The 19703-nt window shown below is 41.8% G+C and overlaps 1 protein-coding gene across 5 annotated transcripts in view; it reads right to left on the bottom strand.

Annotated features, from left to right (window-relative positions):
* R3HDM2 (R3H domain containing 2) overlaps positions 1-19703 on the bottom strand; it is a 217332-nt gene that overhangs the window by 57058 nt on the left and 140571 nt on the right. For all 5 annotated transcript variants that reach the window (XM_068267466.1, XM_068267467.1, XM_068267470.1 and 2 more), the window contains 4 exons: positions 17836-17976; positions 17498-17606; positions 7885-7980; positions 4360-4391 (listed from right to left, as the gene is read on the bottom strand). In XM_068267466.1, coding sequence (XP_068123567.1) covers positions 4360-4391; positions 7885-7980; positions 17498-17606; positions 17836-17976 — 378 coding nt within the window. The remainder of the gene's footprint in view (positions 1-4359; positions 4392-7884; positions 7981-17497; positions 17607-17835; positions 17977-19703) is intronic.

Genomic DNA, 19703 nt, shown 5'->3' with positions numbered 1-19703 from the left:
AGTGGGACATTTAGGACTGACTCGAGTATAAGGCGACCCCCCCTACTTTTATACTTTGAGTCAGTCCTAAATTTCTCGACTTATAGCCGAGTATATACGGTATATAAAAATTCTGTGAAATGCATATGTAATGTAAGTACAGCCAATATTTAGCTACTGATATATGTGTGTTTTTTTCTCCGAGACCCTATACCTAACAGCTCCTCTTTAAAGGAAGTCTGAAGAATGAGATAAGTGTGGAGGCTGCCACACGTATTTAATTTTAAACAATACCAGTTGCCTGGCAGTCCTGCTGATTGTTTTGGCTGCAGTAGTGGCTGGATTACACACCTGAAACAAGAATGTAGCTAATCTAGTCAGATTTCAGCCAAACACCTGCTCTGCATGCTTGTTCAGGGTCTATGGCTTAAAGAGAATCTGTATTAAAAAAATGCCCCTGGGGGGTACTCAACCTTGGGAAGGGGAAGCCTCTGGATCCTATCGAGGCTTCGCCCCCTCCTCCTCCGTTCCACTGTGGTCTCGCTACATGTTCATAAACAGCGGCCATGTAAATATGTACCTTCCCGACTGCAGTGCAGGCGCAGTTGTGGCTCTTGGCTCAGAAATAGCCGATCCCAGTCGAGTGTGCTCTATTGCACAGGCACAAGACGCCTGTGCAGTGGAGCCCTGACTGAGATCAGCTATTTCCGCCTATTTCCGAGCAGAGAACCGCAACAGCGCCCCCAGAAAGGGTAAATATTGCACAGCCTGGCAAATTGTGGGCTGTGCATTGCGGGGGCCAGAGCGAGACCACCATGGGACGGAGGACGACGGGGGAAGCCACGATAGGATCCAGAGGCTTCACCCTCCCGAGGCGAGTACCCCCCCCCCCCCCCCCCCGGACACTTTTTTAGTACAGAGTTTCTTTAAAGAAGCACACGCAGAGGATCAGCAGCATCACCAGGCAATTGGCAATAAATACTGTGCATCCGTTCACAGCCACGAGTTTCCTGTCTGCAGAGAATCTGGTTTCCTTAAAGGACCACTGGCCAGCAGGGGAACACTTTGCATATGTGCTTCCCCACCCCAAGAGCTTACATTTGTCATCATCATGGAGCTTAGCCAATATTTTCACTTATTTCCTCAGGTAAGGCTAGTCTCCTCCAAAAACCATTAGAGAGATGGGACAGTTTCCAATGGAAGAGTATTTTTCAATGAAAAGACTTCATCCTGATATGCAAGTCAGGCAATAGAAAAGGATGCATTTCCATAAAGTGGGCCACAGCCCGTGAACTGACAAGTCTCACCACAGTAGATATTTCTCAAAACAAGGGACGAACCTAGTTCTGAAGGCCGTTAACTTACAAACCTTTCAGATTTCGTCTCCTTAAAAAAAGCATTTTCTGCGTCATCTAGTCCATCACCACCGGAAAAAAAAAAGTATTTTGTATCTGAACTGGAGTATGTTTTTGTAAACTGGGAGATTTCTAATGCTGTTCTGCAGTAGTTTTCTAACAAGTCATTTGAGTCACCTAGAATAAGTAGATGTCCCAGGTATGGTATTATTTATCAGACTACTCTCTCAAAAGCAATCAACGCCTCCCTGAGCTTCCATATGAGAGGCAAATAAACTGCAAGTGACTGATATCTTGACAAACCCGAACCGTGATTCTCAAATATTTTGGAGAACTAGGATGAAATACAGTGGGCTCAATAAGTATACCTTAGGTCTAGCGTGAGGCATTTAATTAATCATCGGTTGCCATTGTGGTAAGTAATCCCCCAACAAGCCTTCAGGGCAGTAACTGCATCTTGGAGGCAGTATTGGGTTTGAAGTAGAAATTAACTTTTTTATTTATTTATGACTTTTCAGATGCTCACAATTCCCAATTCTGCTTGTTAAGTAAACAAAGTGTTTCTTGCCAAAGGTTCCTTCTAAAGCTCAGTTCAATTCTGGGCCAAGTAATACATTTAATGAATATAGTAAAGGTAGAGGTAACCTAAGTTTTTATAAAAAATATTTTTAAATTGGCAATATAGGAAAAAGGCATCCTTTATACTTTGAGCATGTCATGCTTCCTGAAAATCTGGAAATTTCCTATTTGCAGAATATTGTTTCCAATTTGTATGTACCATTTCTACTGCTTTGCCTTCTACCTAATAAAACCCAAGTTGAGAAACAAAATAACGTAAGCAATTGTAGCAAACAAGTTAAAGAAAACCAGAGATGAATAAAAAGCCTGTGTTTTACTTACCTGGGGCTTCCTCCAGCCCCATAAGCATGGATGCGTCCCTCGCCATCCACCCGCGTGCCCACCACGGTCCAGCCGGAATCCTCCGTTTAGCCGCAATCAAAACCCCGGTAGAAGGCTCAGTTGGGCTCTGTCTGAGTGACGTCAGCCGGGGCCTTCTGCACTTACCAGAGCAGAGTGCGGCTGAACGGCGGCTCTGAGAAGGACAGCGAGGGACGCAACCATGCTTACGGGGCTGGAGGAACCCCCGGGTAAGTAAAAAACATGGTTTTTATTCATGTCTGGGTCACTTTAAGAACAGAAGGCAAGCAATCTAGTGATATTGACTATTAATCAAGAATTCCAAGGCGGAGCACACATTTATCTTCCTTCATTGTCTTCTGGATAGTGCGATGTAACAGCAGCTGGACAGACAGCTACAGGTCACTTAGGAGCTTTAACAGAACATGAAATTATGGAAAGAAATATGCAGCAGCCATGGATACCAATGTCTGATGGAGAAAAGAGTACTGTTCCCCACCGCCAATCACAAAACAGGACATGGCAACAAAGTACATATCAAGAAGAACCTCACAAGTAGCCATGCGAGGAAGGTGTGGGCACCAGTGACCTTGACAGAATACTCAAGTACACAACATAGAAGATACCTAAACAACTGTCTCCTTTTGTGAGAGAGTGTGGAAAAGCCTTCTCTGTAGACTCTGTTGGTTACATTAAGAAGGAAGGTAAAAAAAAGAATGTAAAACTTCCTTGTCTCATTAAAGTCATTTTTTTTATTGCAACTGTAGAATAGCAGTAGAAGTAGTAACCAACAACTCGTAACTGCCACTGGAAATCTCAACAGGAAGCTACATACAAATGTCACTTACAGGACCATTGCAAGTAACAACAAGTAATACAACTCTTCCATTTAAACATGCCTCTGCAACACACGTCTAGTATCAAGTGGAGAACACCTTTAAAGAAAGCATTTGTATTGTATGTGTAAACTAGCAGATACAATTTTAAGTGATCATTTCACATTTTCCCACATACCGGTAGGTAAAATAACATTCCTGAAATAAGAGACTCTGCAAAGCAGGGCTGTGGAGTCGGAGTCGAGGTCGGAGCAATTATGGATAACCGGAGTCGGATGATTTGTGTACCAAAAACACAACCCTGGTAAGTATTAGACTAAGGAGTCGGAGTCGAGGAGTTGGAGCCATTTTGGGTACCCGGAGTCGGAGTTGGTGGTTTCATAAACTGAGGAGTCTCAGTAGGAAGATTTTTGTACCGACTCCACAGCCCTGCTGCAAAGTTTGGCAATACTTCCAGTATTGAAATACTGTGCCTCCGCCTAGACACAGGGACCAGTAAATATTTCTTCCTGTTTTTATCTAACCAGGGCTGACATTGTGAGGCAGAGTCAGATCTTGCTAATAAGTGTATGCCTAAAATCTAGACAATCACAGAATGCTTTGACATGGGTTATGCTTGCTGGGAATACACAATGAGATTTTTCAGCAGATTTACTGTCCGATCGATTTTCCAATATTTTTCTTATCAATTTTTATTTACTGCTATGAGAAATCGATCAGAAAAATATTTGAAAAGAAGATGGGACCTGTCGGAAATGATCTATAGAACCATCTATCTGCCAAAATATCTCATGATGTATTCCCAGCATCAGATCACCTAAGCCGAAAATGTCATTTCACACATCTGGTGTGAATTCTAAAGTGTGAAAGTTATATGTTACCAGTCACTGGCATACATTGGATGTAACCTGTATCTAATCTTGCACAGTATGCAGTCTTTCAAATTCTAAATAAGCAAGCAATGACTGTTATATGTGGAGCCAGACACACTAAATACCTAAAATAGTAGAATTATCAGTAATTTCTAAGAAAATACTTGTAGGCGGTGATTATACAGGGTAAGAAATAGATGCAGAGGGACCTTGACAACTGTGACTCCATTAAAAGAGCCACTGACATAAACCAAACCAGTACACAGCTAAAAAACACAACATAAGAAAAAAAAAATCCTTCATTGCTGGTCAAAGGTACACCTTATGATTTTCCAATTTTGCTTTAAATACATTTTCTAAGGGCATTCATATGGAATAATAAAGCAAGGACTGACTTACCGGTTATCAGCAATATGGCCATTCTGTGCTGACTGCAGAACAAAAAGGGAGAGATTAAAAAAAGGTAGATATGAAGCACAAGGTTATTCTACAGCTGTGTGTTCAAATACATTTTCATTCTATATTTTATATAAAACAAATCAAATAAAACAAACAAAACTGATCAAATGCCGATTGAGTTGCCCGATCCTGTCATAATTCTGTTACACAGGCATGCAATCATATGTGACTTTTCAAACTGCACTAGGAGCAGGACTAGCTTGCAACCTACAGCTGAGTCTATCAAGGAGCAGGCAAATGGAACTGGCTTTTGATGCCTGGATAAAAACTCAACTTTGAGGCCTTGTTCACATTATATCAGTTTTATAAAATTTTAAGCGCGGGCGAATTTCAAAATCGCCCTGAAAGCGCTGGTGCAATGATTCTCTACGAGAGAGTTCATATCAGAGCGGTTCATTTGCAATACGCTTTGAAAAGCGATCCTTGAGCCATTTTTGGAGCATTAAAAAAAAAAAAAAAAAAAAAAAAAAAAACACATTGCATTTGTTTCCGGAATTTTTTCCGGATTAAAAAAAAAACAAAACACAAGCATTCTGCAAAAACGCTTACAAAAAGCCCACAAAAACAAGCGAATGCGCAGAAAATCGCTAGAAAATGCTTAAATAAGAAAAAAAAGGGGAAAAAAAAGGTCCATCGCGGAAGGAAACGCGAGCCGAACGCAATGTGAACAAGGCCTAAAACTGGCCATTCTAAGCAGTGATTGGGGTTTCATGGGATGGGTTTTCATCGGATGCAGTGGTAAGCATTCATTCTTCATCAAAGATATAGAAGTAGTCCCCGACTTACGAACGCCTGACTTACGAATGATCCGCCGATACGGCCCTCATGGATTCAGTGTTTCCATGGAAACAAGCCCCCCCAAAAAATGTTCAAATTGGACTTTTAATTTTTGAGAAAATCAATTAAAAAATTCAAAGAAAAAATGGCTTTTAAACTTGTATAAGCAGGTACAGAGGGCAGAGGTGACACAGAGGGGGACACTGGAGGCACAGAGGACAGAGATGGCACAATGTTCCGACTTGAGAACAAATTCAGGTTAACAACGATCCTACAGTCCCTATCTCGTTCGCTTACCAGAGACTACCTGTACATTGAAAAGCAAAAATAGAGGGGGGGGGGGGGGGGTGCAATTTTTTTGTACTGCATTTTAAAAAAAATCTGATTGCACTTTTATAATGGTATATTAACCATTTTACTACCCAGCGCCATATTTATACGGCGTGTGGTTGTCAGGTCTCAGCTGAAGCGCCATATAAAAACGGCGGTCAGAATTTGCAGCAACCCACTCCCCCTGCCGATCGTATCCTACAGGACCCAGCAGTAGACTGTAGCCGGGTCCCACGGGTAGTAGCAAAGTGGGCAATTTCCGCTCTGCAAGCCCTCTGCCTGTCAGATGACCGCAGTGGTCATGTGATTACTGCAATCATAACAATGGAGGAGAAGCTGCACGGACATCCATCCATGTGCCTCTGCTTGCTCTGGGATTCGCCCTTCATCTATACACGCGACCCACGTGGTTGCCAGAGTAACGTGGGCATGCGAGTGATGTCACACACGTGCCCAGCAACCACAAGGGGCGCGTGTATGAATGAAGGATGGATCCTGGACCCAGCAGCAGATAAACAGCATGTGCGGAAAGGTAATGTATAGTTCACTGGGCACCAGGAAGGGGATAGGGCAGCAATGGGACAGCGAGGCAGCAGAATGGCAGATGTGGCATCACAAGGCTGATTCTGGATCGATTTTGGCATGAAATGAATCGGGAATCGGTATAGCAGTCGATTGTGAGTCCCCCAGTTCTCTAACAATGCGACTGAGGCACTGTTATTCGGCATCCCCATTCACAGAAGAATTTTGAGGAATAGGTTTTAGGGTGAATTTTGTGGTCTCCAAACAGCATGTGGGCATTATGTGCTTTCAAATTAGTATATTTGCCAACATTTTTTTTACATTTTACCCATTCTACTGATCAAAATCTACAAAAGACCAGACAGTCAAATCCTTAATTTTACAATTTGTCGGAAACATTGACGGTCTAGTTTTCTAGATGGGATCATTTTTTTGTGGTATTCAGGGGTCTTGGTCGTTTTGCACTGCAATAAATGAAGTATGATGCTAAAAATTCTTCTTTGGATTTTAAGTTCTTAAAAATGCAAAATGCATTTAGTTGAAATGGGGCCCCCCAGTTCTCTAGCAGTGTGACTGAGGCTTTAGTATTTGGTATCTCCATGCACGGGAGAAGTTGAGCAGTAAGTTTTCGGGAGTATTTTGTGGTCACCAAACAGCACGTGCGCATTATGTGCTTTCAAAGTAGCATGTTTGAAGAAGAAAAATACATTTTTAAATCTTACCCAAATTTTTCAAATCAAAATCGAGTAAAAAAAAAACTAGAGGGTCAAATCCCTAATTATACCCCTTGTCAAATACATTTGGGAGGGGAGGGGGGGGGGGGGGGGGTGTATGGGATTTAGTTTTCAAGATGGGTTCATTTTGGGGGATATTCAAAGGTCTTGTACCTTTAGCTCTGCTATGAATGAAATATGGTGCTACAAGAAATTTGCTTTACATTTTTAGCCTTTCAAAAACCAAAATACATACAGTTTTTCCTGTGACATCCAAAAATACCAAGTTGGAAATAAATACACACATTTGGTACATCTACACTCATGAGACAAAATAGTTTTAGGGAAAAAATACAATTCAACTCCACTTTTAAAATATTTTTTATAGCGTCAAATTTAAAAAAAACGTATTTTTCACAATTGTGTTCTTATGGATTTATTGTTTTGTTGTAATGTGTGGGATTAAATGTTTAACATTAGAATCAAGCCCTGTCCGTTCTGAAAAACAAACTCACCACCAATATTGTCTATTTCAGAAAAAGTAGAGCATTATAAGCTGTGGAAATGTAACACTCTAAAAGGCGAAAAAATGCTCCAGTACTGAGAGCTGCTTTCACTAATGGTAGCAAAGTGGTTAAAGATCAAGTGTATTTTGCCCACTGGCAATCAGTGCTTGATAACCAGTACGATAGCTGATCTACATTGGCGCTCCACCGCTCCATTCCCTTGAATGGAGTAACGAACCTCCAGCTGGTACCTATCACTTTTCACTAGAAAAACAATGAACTCCATCCCTGTAGGTAAAAGTACTGTACCACACTAAACACTATCTAGCATTATCAAAAAGTCTATCAAGTGTAGTAGTTTTCACTTATACTGCGTAATACTTGCCAGGGAAAGAAGTAAAAGTACAAAGTACTGAGGAAGTCTCAACCCTTCACTGTTTTCTAGAACGGAGATGCTTCAATCTTCTGAGTTGCAATGGAAAGTATCAAAAGACAGATTGGCTATTGCACATTACTACTCTGAGGCATCCCACACCGAGTAAAGGGAGTACATGAACAAAGCTGGGTAACCAATTTTATTACTGCTGTATAGTTCGAAAGTTAAACCCATTTCTCACCTCTCTAGCAAAGATTCTCTCTCGCACTCGCTGATACTCTTCCTCACGCTCTTCAATAGATTTACTACGCCTTCCATCTTGTAATGGAACTCTAATCTGTAAAAGATGGAACAGAGGAATTCTGAGTGATGCATCAGCCAGATCTTTTTCTACACCAACTTGTCAGTTCAGCCAATTCAAAAGAGGAGGGGGGGGGGGGGGGGGGGGGGAATCACATTCTTAAAAATGATTAGAGTTGGTTCACACATGTACTTTGCAATGATATCAGTGCAATGCAATACCTTTTCACAAGTAGATGCAGGCCTTACATCATTTGAATGGCAAAATAACCACCATCCAGAAAAATGTATGAGAGTTGCAGTGTATCACAGTGCACTGCTCCGCAATGGACTGATGTCAAGGGACCATGTGCAAGAACGGATCAATTATATTTGTTGCCTGTTTGCGGTTAGAGCTGGTGTGTAACAGCCTTCAATCAAATAAGGTGCTAAAATAAATAGTTTGCAAGGAAGACTGCAAAAAGACCTGAGAGAAATTGCATATACACTATGGGCATATTTCTAAATGTGGCCTTAAAGAGAATCTGTACTGTTAAAATCGCACAAAAGTAAACATACCAGTGCGTTAGGGGACATCTCCTATTACCCTCTGTCACAATTTCGCCGCTCCTCGCCGCATTAAAAGTGGTTAAAAACAGTTTTAAAAAGTTTGTTTATAAACAAACAAAATGGCCACCAAAACAGGAAGTAGGTTGATGTACAGTATGTCCACACATAGAAAATACAATCATACACAAGCAGGCTGTATACAGCCTTCCTTTTGAATCTAAAGAGATCATTTGTGTGTTTCTTTCTCCCTGCAGTTCTCATGCACTGAAGTTTCAGGCTGCTCTTTTTTCTCCTGCAAACAGCTTTGCCCTTGTCTGTAATTCCTCACTATGTGAAAGCCCAGCCAGCTCAGAGGACGATTTATCCAGCTTGTAAAAGATAAGAGAGAAGAGAGAAGCTGCTCTAATCTAAATAATACACAGGCAGTATGCATAGAGGGGCCTGGAAGGGGGAATTCATAGCAGAACCACAACACTGAAGAACTTGGCAGCCTTCCAGACACAGGCTGACAAGTCTGACAAGGGAAACATACATTGATTTATTACAGAGACTGTGATAGCAGAAAGTGCTGCAGTAAGCCAGAACACATTGGAATAGCTTTTGGAACTTGTAGGATGATAAAAAACAGGGATGCAATTTTTGTTACGGAGTCTCTTTAACTCATTTGTTCATCAGTTTTTTTTTACTAGCCAGTAGAGAGTGTTCATCACTATTTTAAAGGGAACATTTATGAAAACAGAAAACACTTTTCATGGTTAAGAATCCTTAAATAAGGCCAAGAGCATCCTATACAATCAAACCCCTGTATCCCTCCATTCTCTACTGTCCCTGTGTCCGTGCCTTTGCGCTAGTGCGCATGTGTGGCACACTGGCGGCAGGTTGGACAGAAACAAGACGGGGGCAAGCAGGTGCGCGGACATGTGCGCTGACATGCGTTGATAGGGTGGGAGGGGAGGGGGGTTGTGAGGGACGCCTAGAGCCTGTTCTTTTAATGGGCTTAGGCCTACTAATTTACTATAATCTTCATAAAGCAGCCTTAACAACTGCTGTAAAAGCCCTCAAAACGGATAAGCAGAGAAAAAAAAAAAAGAGCAAGAATCTCCCACCACTCGCACATTCCGAGAGTTAAAAAAGCTTCCAGAAATAGGGCACTTCCTCTCTCTGATGGGGATGTTGGAGTAGAGCATCAGTACCACTTATATCTACCAAGAACTTAAAGAGAATCTGTACTCTAAAATTCTTACAATAAAAAGCATACCATTCTATTCATTATGTTCTCCTGATACTTGACTATACAAAAAAAAAAAAAAAAAAAAAAAAAAAAGCAAAACTTCCTGCAGTTTGCATATCGTAGACAATGTTGTATTTTACCAGGTCTGCCAATATTACACCAAGGGTCTCCTAGACTGCAAACCAAGAAAGTCCACTAAATCACAGTTCCATCATGCAGCCCACATCTTGGAGATGGTCCCAAACCAAATCAGATGGGGACTACTTGATTCTAGCCTGTCTCCTCAGCTTCTGTGGGTGGCAATTCTGCACGTGGCACTCTAGAAAAGCAGCACAAGGCAATTTAGTCTGGCACGCTGGTACCAGCACCTGTTCATTCTGGCACAGAGGCTGCTCTATTGAAATAAATATAGCATCTGATCAAGGTGCTGAAATGACACTGCATCAAGACCACCACAAGCTGCTGCATCTACACTACACAGTGAGAGATACAATTCTAGGATGCATAAAACGGGCAATAAAATCACAAGATGCTAGTATACTACGCCCACTGCATAAAGCACTTGTAAGGCCACACATCTGGAGTATGGGACACAGTTTTGGGCACCACATTATAGGAAGGACATTAACATAGTAGAACAGGTACTAAGATAGGCAACTAAATTAATCAGTGTGATGGAAGGTCGTAACAGTTTGGACAAACTGGGTTTTTTTTTAGCTTGGAAAAATATGGCTAAGGGGTGACCTAATAAACATGTATAAATACACCAGAGGGCAATGCAAAAGCTTGGCAAATGAGCCCTTTGTCCCTAGGCTAGTACAAAGGGACAGGATCTGTGTATGGAGGAAAAAAGGTTTTGCAATCTATATAGAAAGGGATCCTTTACAGTAGTTGTTAAAATGTGGAATATTTTTCCACAAGAAGTACCAGTAAGAGTGGGTCCACACTAGACCCGGTTGCAGGACGGACACTGCAGTCCGGATCAGGGGAAGTACCCACCGTACTGCAAACCGATGAAAGTGCATCAGTTTTGCATCAGTTTCCGTTCAGGTTTTTCCCTGACAGAAAACGTCTCCATCATTAGGAAGGAGTGGGAGGATTTTTTTGGGCCAATCATAAAGCTCAGGCTATCCGTTTTAACATCCGTTTTTTGCCTGTGGAGCTGGAGATGCGTTTTCTCATTACTATCACTACCCCTGCGTGTATTCGTGGTCCTGATCCGTTGCGTGAAAATGCAGCAGATCCGGACCTTCCGTTCAGGTTTTGAAAACGGATCCCCGCAAACGCAGACGGATCCGTTTTTTACTTGGGTGAGGCTGGCTGCTATTTTCAACATTAGTATCCGGGACTCCGTTTTTCATCAGGTTTGAAAAACGCAGCCACGGATACGTTTCCGGACCTAGTGTGCACTGGCTCTTATGACAAATTCTGTATCTGCATTTAAAAGAGGTTTGGATGCTTTCCTTGCAATGAATTAATGTGGCTGCAATTACTAGTAAATTCCCAGAAGAGTTGATCCAGGCATTTAATCTGACTGACATTTGGAATCAGGACAAAATGTATCCCCTAAATGTTAATTGTCCAAAGCCTTGTAAGGTTTTTTTTGTCTTTGTGGATCAACTGGGATACCTAAGGGGGCAGGAGTAAAGTTCCTAATATTAACCAATTTATTTTATTCTGGTTGAACTGGATAGACCATTTTTTTTTTCACCCAAACTACCGTGTTTCCCCTTAAACAAGACCTATGCTGAAAAGAAGGCCTAGATTATATTTAAAGCATGCTTGAAATATAAGCCCTACCTCGAAAATAAGACCTAGCTGTGGGACGCTTTGTGTATGGTGAGGTGTGTGGTCTCTTATGGCACCTCCCTTGTGGCTGAGTCCCCCTGTGTTCCATGTAACGTCTCCTGTGTCATCGGCCATACAGTATTCAAGCTGTGAGCCCTTTGACCCTCATGCTGATACTGTACACAGTACGCTTTGCCGGCTCTGTGCTGCCGCTATCCTGTCATATTCAATATGCGCCCGGCTGATGCATTCCAGGCGCACATTGATTATGACAAGAGGAGAGCACCAGTGCAGAGCCAACCTAGTTTACTGCATAAAGCACAAGCGTTGGGGGTCAAAGGGCACCCTCACAGCTTTAATACTATGCTGTCACTGACACCAGAAATGTTACTTGGAACGTAGGGGAACGCAGCCACAAGGGAGATGCGTTAAGAGACCACACACCTCCCCATACACAAAGTGTCTACTTCTCTCTGGAGAGTAACCCCCCCCCCCCCCCCCAAAAAAAAATAAATAAACCCTAGCACATATTTCTCCCCGCAAAAAAATATAAGACAATGTCTTATATTCTTGGAGAGACGGTATGTAACTATATGAAATGTGATCTAACCACAATTCATCTCAGAAGAACCAGATGCTTCCAACACAGAGCAACTGCAGAATAGGATGTCTGAATTATGGGAGTATTTACAGGTTTAAGGTCAATTTAAAAGCCAGCTACAGAGGAATTAAGGTTAAACAGTTTGGAGTTTCAGATTGTTGTAAGGGCTAGGTGTGGGTAAAAAAAAAAAAAAAAAAAAAAAAAAAAAAAATTATTGCATTTTGCTACATTTGCACTGCACAGATCTAGGCTGCCAGCTTGGAGCAGAAGTGGCACAGAGCTCCAGGGATGTGTGTCAGCAGCAGGCTGTCTTGCTGGGAAAATAATGCCATGGTCTCATCAAAATACAACACTAGAGAAGACACTATAGGGGCTCTTTATAGCCTTGGAAGAGAAGCAAGGGTTCTTGGGAAATAAGTATGCATGTCCGTTCAATGCGTAAAGAGCATCAAGTAAATCCCTTATCTCCATTTGGTCTATGCTTTTGAACAAAAAGTGCTGAAGGAAAATAAAGAATGGCTAGGCCATGTTTCTAAATCTACACAGTATGGCCATGTACATTTTAAATGGCCAAGGAAGACTAAATTGAATTTGGCATACCTTTTAGCTGTTAATTTTTATTGAAAGAAAAATCCAGAACTACAATGAAACATGGCTTAAGTTTTGCGACAAATAATGGATTTAAGTATAAAATACCAACTTGACTATTTGATCTCCCTTGGTCTAACTTTCATATCACCTTAATTTCTCCAAAAAATTACTTATCTACAAGTATTCCTATACTACTTTTTGGGATCCACCGTAGTATCTTACAACCTTCATACTCCTTTCGGAACATTTATTAAGTTGTTATATGTTTGACATTGTTGCTTGAATGCTGATGTTCTAACTCAAGTTTAGACAGTTATTTATTCATCCTTGACGTATGTTGGCTTAGCCAGGAGCAAAGTCTATTGTAATCTGTATTTCGCTGCTATATATACTGACCTAAAGGATTATTAGGAACACCATACTAATAGGGTGTTTGACCCCCTTTCACCTTCAGAAATGCCTTAATTCTACGTGTCATTTTTTCAACAAGGTGCTGAAAGCATTCTTTAGAAATGTTGGCCCATACTGATAGGATAGCATCTTGCAGTTAATGCACATACAGGGCACGAAGCTCCCATTCCATCACATCCCAAAGATGCTCTATTGGGTTGAGATCTGGTGACTGTGGGGGCATTTTAGTACAGTGAACTCGTTGTCATATTCAAGAAACCAGTTGGAAATCATCTGAGCTTTATGACATGGTGCATTATCCTGCTAGAAGTAGCCATCAGAGGATGGGTACATGGTGGTCATGAAGGGATGGACATGGTCAGAAACAATGCTCAGGTAGCCCGTGGCATTTAAACGATGCCCAATTGGCATGAAGGGGCCTAAAGTGTGCCAAGAAAACATCCCCCACACCATTACACCACCACCAACATGCACAGTGGTAACAAGGCATGATGGATCCATGTTTTCATTCTGTTTACGCCAAATTCTGACTCTATTGAGACTCATCAGACCAGGCAACATTTTCCAGACTTTAACTGTCCAAGTTTGGTCAGCTCGTGCAAATTGTAGCCTCTTTTTCCTGTTTGTAGTGGAGATGAGAGGTACCCGGCGGGGTCTTCTGCTGTTGTAGCCCATCCGCCTCAAGGTTGTGCTTGTTGTGGCTTCACAAATGCTTTGCCTCATACCCCGGTTGTAACGAGTTATTTCAGTCAACGTTGCTCTTCTATCAGCTTGAATCAGTCGGCCCATTCTCCTCTGACCTCTAGCATCAACAAGGCATTTTTGTCCACAGGACTGCCGCACACTGAATGTTTTTCCCTTTTCACACCATTCTTTGCAAACCATAGAAATGGTTGTGTGTGAAATTCCCAGTAACTGAGCAGATTGTAAAGTGCTCAGACCAGCCCATCTGGCACCAACAACCATGCCACGCTCAAAATTGCTTAAATCACCTTTCTTTGCCATTCTGAAATTCACTTTGGAGTTCAGGAGATTGTCTTGACCAGGACCACACCCCTAAATGCATTGAAGCAACAGCCATGTGATTGGTTGATTGGATAATTGCATTAATAAGAAAGTGAACAGGTGTTCCTAATAAGTGAACAGGTGTTCCTAATAATCCTTTAGGTGAGTATAGATTTACAGGTGCAAGGACCATTATTGTAATGCAGGTAAATTCCGGTCATAAAGCTATCATTGGATACTAACCCACTTGACCTTAAAGGGAAACTGAAGTGAGGGAGATTATATATATATATATATATATATATATATATATATATATATATATATATATATATATATATATATATATATATTTTTATTATTTTATTTTTTTAATTATTTTTATATTAATGTTTTTCCATTTTAAACAATGCACATTACCTGGCTGTCCTGCTGATCCTCTGCATGCAGATCAGATGTTTCTGACAAAAATCTGACAAGTATGGGGAGTGTGCGGGATGGGTGGGAAAGTACAACTCAAGAGAAGATAGAACCGGATTGGTTGAATAGCATAAGGGGGAATGGTATATTGGGATTTTATGCTTTTGAGCTAAAAAGCTCACAGGTTATGTGTGTTGGGGAAATGATTTGGAGGAGGGGGTCTATCACTGCACTGCACACAGGAACCAGAGTGTATAAAGAGTAAACTAGGTTGGATAGGCACAGGTAAACTACAGATGAAATGACCTTTGTCGGTATTATAGGGTATAGGATCTTTCTTGATGTCACGGAGGGAGGGCAGGACCATGGTCATTAGTTTGGATTACAAGTATCAGCACAATCACTGAGGGAGGGGTTCAATTTTGTCACAGTACTTGGTTGTAAATTAGGATATCGATTAAAGGGAGCATGGGTGGGAAAAGTGATTGAGGAAATCGGAAAAAAAAAAAGATTATATAAGCCTATTGTCATGTCCGGATCTGCAGCCCCTGATGAGTCATTTATGACGAAACTAGTTGGGTAGATGCCAGGTGTGGAAAGAGACAAGAGCGCAGCATCACCTGTTATAGGACCCTGGGTGCATTACCTGAGTTCAGCCAGACCTCTATAGCATGAAAGGGGATACGTGGGTAGAGGCAGACCTGGCAAAATGGGGGAGAGTCAGTGTAAAATTTTGAGCCCGTTTTTAACTGCCGAACACAGGAGCGTGAACGCTTTTTATAGATATTAAAGTGTGCTACTTTATTACACTATGAGCAGCTCTTTATTTTAAGGATATCCGAGGTGACGTGACATGATGAGATAGACCTGGGTATGTACAGTGCCTAGCACACATAACTATGCTGTGTTCCTTTTTTTCTTTCTCTGCCTGAAAGAGTTAAATATCAGGTATGTAAGTGGCTGACTCAGTCCTGACCAGGAAGTGACTACAGTGTGACCCTCACTGATAGGAAATTCCAACTATAGAACACTTTCCTAGCAGAAAATTGCTTCTGAGAGCAGGAAAAAGAAAAAGGGTCAATAGTTGATTGATTTTAGCTCTGGCATACTTCAATGAACAAATACAATAAACCAGTTAAAACTTAAAAAGTAGATTTAAACATAAAATAAAACTGTGGAATATCTTAAAAAGTCCTTTTTAGGAGAAGGAAGATAAATATATTTGTTTATTTAATTAGTTTATTTTCGCCTTGGGTGTCATTTAACTTTTAAGAAAGATCTTGCACTTGAAGAGTGCAAGGACAGTGAAATGGTTATCTGATGTGGAGTCATAAGGAACCAGCACACTGAAGCCTATTGATCATATAGGTTGGGGGTGACCTAGGAATATCCCCAAGGGGTGGCATCTGATTGGGTGTGGTGGAGTAGTTCTATCAAGCGTTTTGTGCGGTCCACACTAAGCACGGTTGAAATCAGTGGTCCGTGCTCCGGTTTTCTAAAACCGGAACGCAAATGGATCCTTGCTGCCCATTTGCAACATACGTTTCAGATCCATCTGCGTTTCCCCAGACGGATCCCCAGCCCTGTCTGTGGGTGGGGAGGGGGCCGCCACGCTGGAGGCAGCAGGCAGGAATGGGGGCAGGAGGCACAGCGGTGGGGAGGTGGGTCTGACCCCCCCCCTCCCCTGGGTGTCTCCTTTGGAGCTACACCCCCCTTCCCTAGCTAGTTTCTTTTAAAATCAATCCAGAAACGCGTAGGGAACTCACTTCCTTGTTCCACTGCTCGCTGCATCACTTCCTGCAATGCCACCCACTGAAGTACAGAGGGCAGCATTGCAGGAAGGGACGCGGCAAGCAAAGGAACGCAAGGAAGTGAGCGAGTTCCCACTCGCTGCTGGATTTTAAAATAAATTAGCTGGAGGAGGATCAGGGAAGGGGGAACCCAGGTGAGGGAGACCACCCTCCCCACCCCTGTGCCCACTGCCCCCTCCAGCATGGTGGCCCCCTTCACCAACTGACAGGGCTGGAAAACTGGAAACAGATCCATTTTCTGTGTCTAAAGCTGTCTGTGTAGAGGGAGATCCGTTTTTGCATTGGTTTGCTATACCCCTCCGGGGTCCGTGAAAAACCTGCAAATCCGGACTCTCCGTTCAGTTTTTCAACCTGAATCCCCCGGATCGCCCATGGATCCGATTTTGAAGTGGGTGAAGACAGCCGCTGTTTTTAACATTTGTATCGTGGCTCCGGTTTTGGTCCGGGCCCAAAAACGGAGCATCAGATAAGTTTTTAAAACAAATGTGAACGAAGCCTTACCCAAAGCGAACCTCCTGAATTGATGTGACAGGATAGTGAAGAACTGTAAACTGCGACTGGTGGTGGCGTAATATGGCAGCCTCGGCTCTTGGATATTTTCCAGCTTTACTCTCACAAAGACCCTTCCCTCACCTCCCACCCTTACTACGCACGCACGCACGCACGCACGCACGCACGCACGCACGCACGCACGCACGCACGCACGCACGCACACACACACACACACACACACACACACACACACACACACACACACACACTTCCAGAATCTGTATGAACCAAAACCAATTCCAGGTACCCCCATACCCGGCAAAATAAAAGTCTCCAATTTATATATTCAAACACTGTTCTGAAGTGATGTATTATGATAGTAACTTTAGGTGTACCTTAAACATATACTGCAATATTTGAATCTAAAAAGTGAAATAAAGGCCTTCTGCACATCTAAAACAGGCTCCTTTATCTGTTATAAATAGGCGTCATATAACTACACTTTCACAAAATTAAATGACAACTGGCTTTTAGAACGATAGATTGCTTTCATGAATAGAGTGCACTTAGCATACCGTACTATAGCAGTACAGCATTTTATTGTATACATGAAGCTAAATAGGAAAATGTAATGATAGTGGCACAGCTGGCTCACCTGATTATCATCACGGTCCATGCTTGCATCATCTCTCTTCAGAATGAACCTTTGTTGAAATTCACAACTCTTTTCATCTTTGATGTGTTCCGAAAACCTTTGTTCTGGTCTGTGGGGAAGAGAAAACACTATGTACTTTCTAGAATGCTTTACCAGGCAACATCATGGCTTCATTTAAGCCGAATCTACAATAAAACATTTTAGCAGAAGTGATGAAAATATTTGCTAGAAGATGAAAACAAATTGGACTCAAGCATGGTGGATTTCAGCCACAGGAGACGATGCACACAGTGGAAATAAGCATTATAGCAAGGATGATGGGAATGTGCGACACTTACATTCTTGTGTTACTGGTCTTATTGATGATCACGGCTTTGCCCGTTTGGTCTACATTATGATCCATTCCAAAGTAAGCAGCAGCACGATGTAAAAGCATCCTGTGATATGAGGTCATCTGCGGAAACCTCTTAAACTGATTGCTAAAAATGGGGGAAAAGCATACAGGTTAGGTCAGTGTATTCCCATATTCATTTACCGGTAACAAAGGGCTTTGTGCATTTTGATGATATGCAAATAATTCCCAGTTACAAATGTAGGGAAATTCTGTATGCAAACGTATGCTATATAATGCTATCGTTCAGGATTGATTGGGCTCACCAGCTTTTCCGTTTTTATGCAATACGATCTGAATAATCTTATAGAAAATAAGATGACATTTCTAGGTACAGTTAGGTCCATAAATATTTAGACAGAAACAACTCTTTTCTAATTTTGGTTCTGTACATTACCACAATTAATTTAAAATGAAACAACTCAGATGCAGACTTTCAGCTTTAAAGGAGTTATCGGGCAATTATAAGCAAAATAAGTGCTACTTACCCGGGGCTTCGTCCAGCCCCAGCATGTCCCTCACTGCAGCTCCGCCGTCACCCGCCACTTGGGGCTGGACGAAGCCCTGGTAAGTAGCACTTATTTTGCTTATAATTGCCTGATAACTCCTTTAAGGCCCGCGGGTATTTTTTATCTTATGGACAAGAGGAATTTTCACCTGTCAGCGCTCCTCCTATTCATTCCCCAATAACTATCACTACTTATCACAACAAAATGATCTATATCTTGTTTTTTTTCACCACCAATAAGGCTTTCTTTGGATGGTACATTATACTAAGAATTATTTTATTCCAAAAGCATTTTAACAGGGATAATAAGAAAAAATGGAAAAATTATTTCTCAGTTTTCAGCCAGTATAGTTTTAAAATATTATATGCTACTGTAATTAAAATCTACACATTTTATTTTCCCATTTGTCCCGATTATTGCAATGTTCTAATAATAATAATCCGTACATTTATATAGCGCTTTTCTCCTGTTGGACTCAAAGCGCTCAAGAGCTGCAGACACTGGGACGCGCTCGAGAGGCCACCCTGCAGTGTTAGAAAGTCTTGCCTTGAACTCCCTACTGAATAGGTACTCCCATGTCAAAGGCGGTGCCCTTAACCAGTACACTTTCCAGCCACTGCACACTATCCAGCAACTTATGTTAAAATTATATCCCTTGTACATGTATAGGGGCAATATTTTATTTAGAAATAAAGGTGCATTTTTTCAGTTTTACATCCACAACTAATTTCTACCCCATAATTTAAGAATAATTTACCCTCTTGACAAATGAAAAAATGTTTTATTCCCTAATGCCTATAGGTGTAATTTTACCACTTGGCCACAAGATGTCCTCGCAGGGTAATTCCTATAAGCATACAATTAATACACTACATAGGAAGCGATGCGTTGCACTGTAACTAAGGAAGCAATGCAGGCATTTAATTGATGCCTGCATCACGGCGGCCTAGAGGGGAGATGGGCAGCACGGTGGCGTAGTGGTTAGCTCTCTCGCCTTGCAGCGCTGGGTTCCTGGTTCGAATCCCAGCAAGGGCACTATCTGCAAAGAGTTTGTATGTTCTCTCCGTGTCTGCGTGGGTTTCCTCCGGGCACTCCGGTTTCCTCCCACATTCCAAAAACATACAGATAAGTTAATTGGCTACCTCTAAAAAATTGGCCCTAGACTACAGTACTTACACTACATAATATAGACATATGGCAATGGTAGGGATTAGATTGTGAGCTCCTTTGAGGGACAGTTAGTGACAAGATATATATATATACACTGTACAGCGCTGCGTAATATGTCGGCGCTATATAAATACTA

Source organism: Hyperolius riggenbachi, chromosome 2 (genome assembly GCF_040937935.1).
Source record: "Hyperolius riggenbachi isolate aHypRig1 chromosome 2, aHypRig1.pri, whole genome shotgun sequence".
In the NCBI taxonomy this organism is placed as follows: domain Eukaryota; kingdom Metazoa; phylum Chordata; class Amphibia; order Anura; family Hyperoliidae; genus Hyperolius; species Hyperolius riggenbachi.
This window is presented reverse-complemented; position numbering and strand designations above follow the sequence as displayed.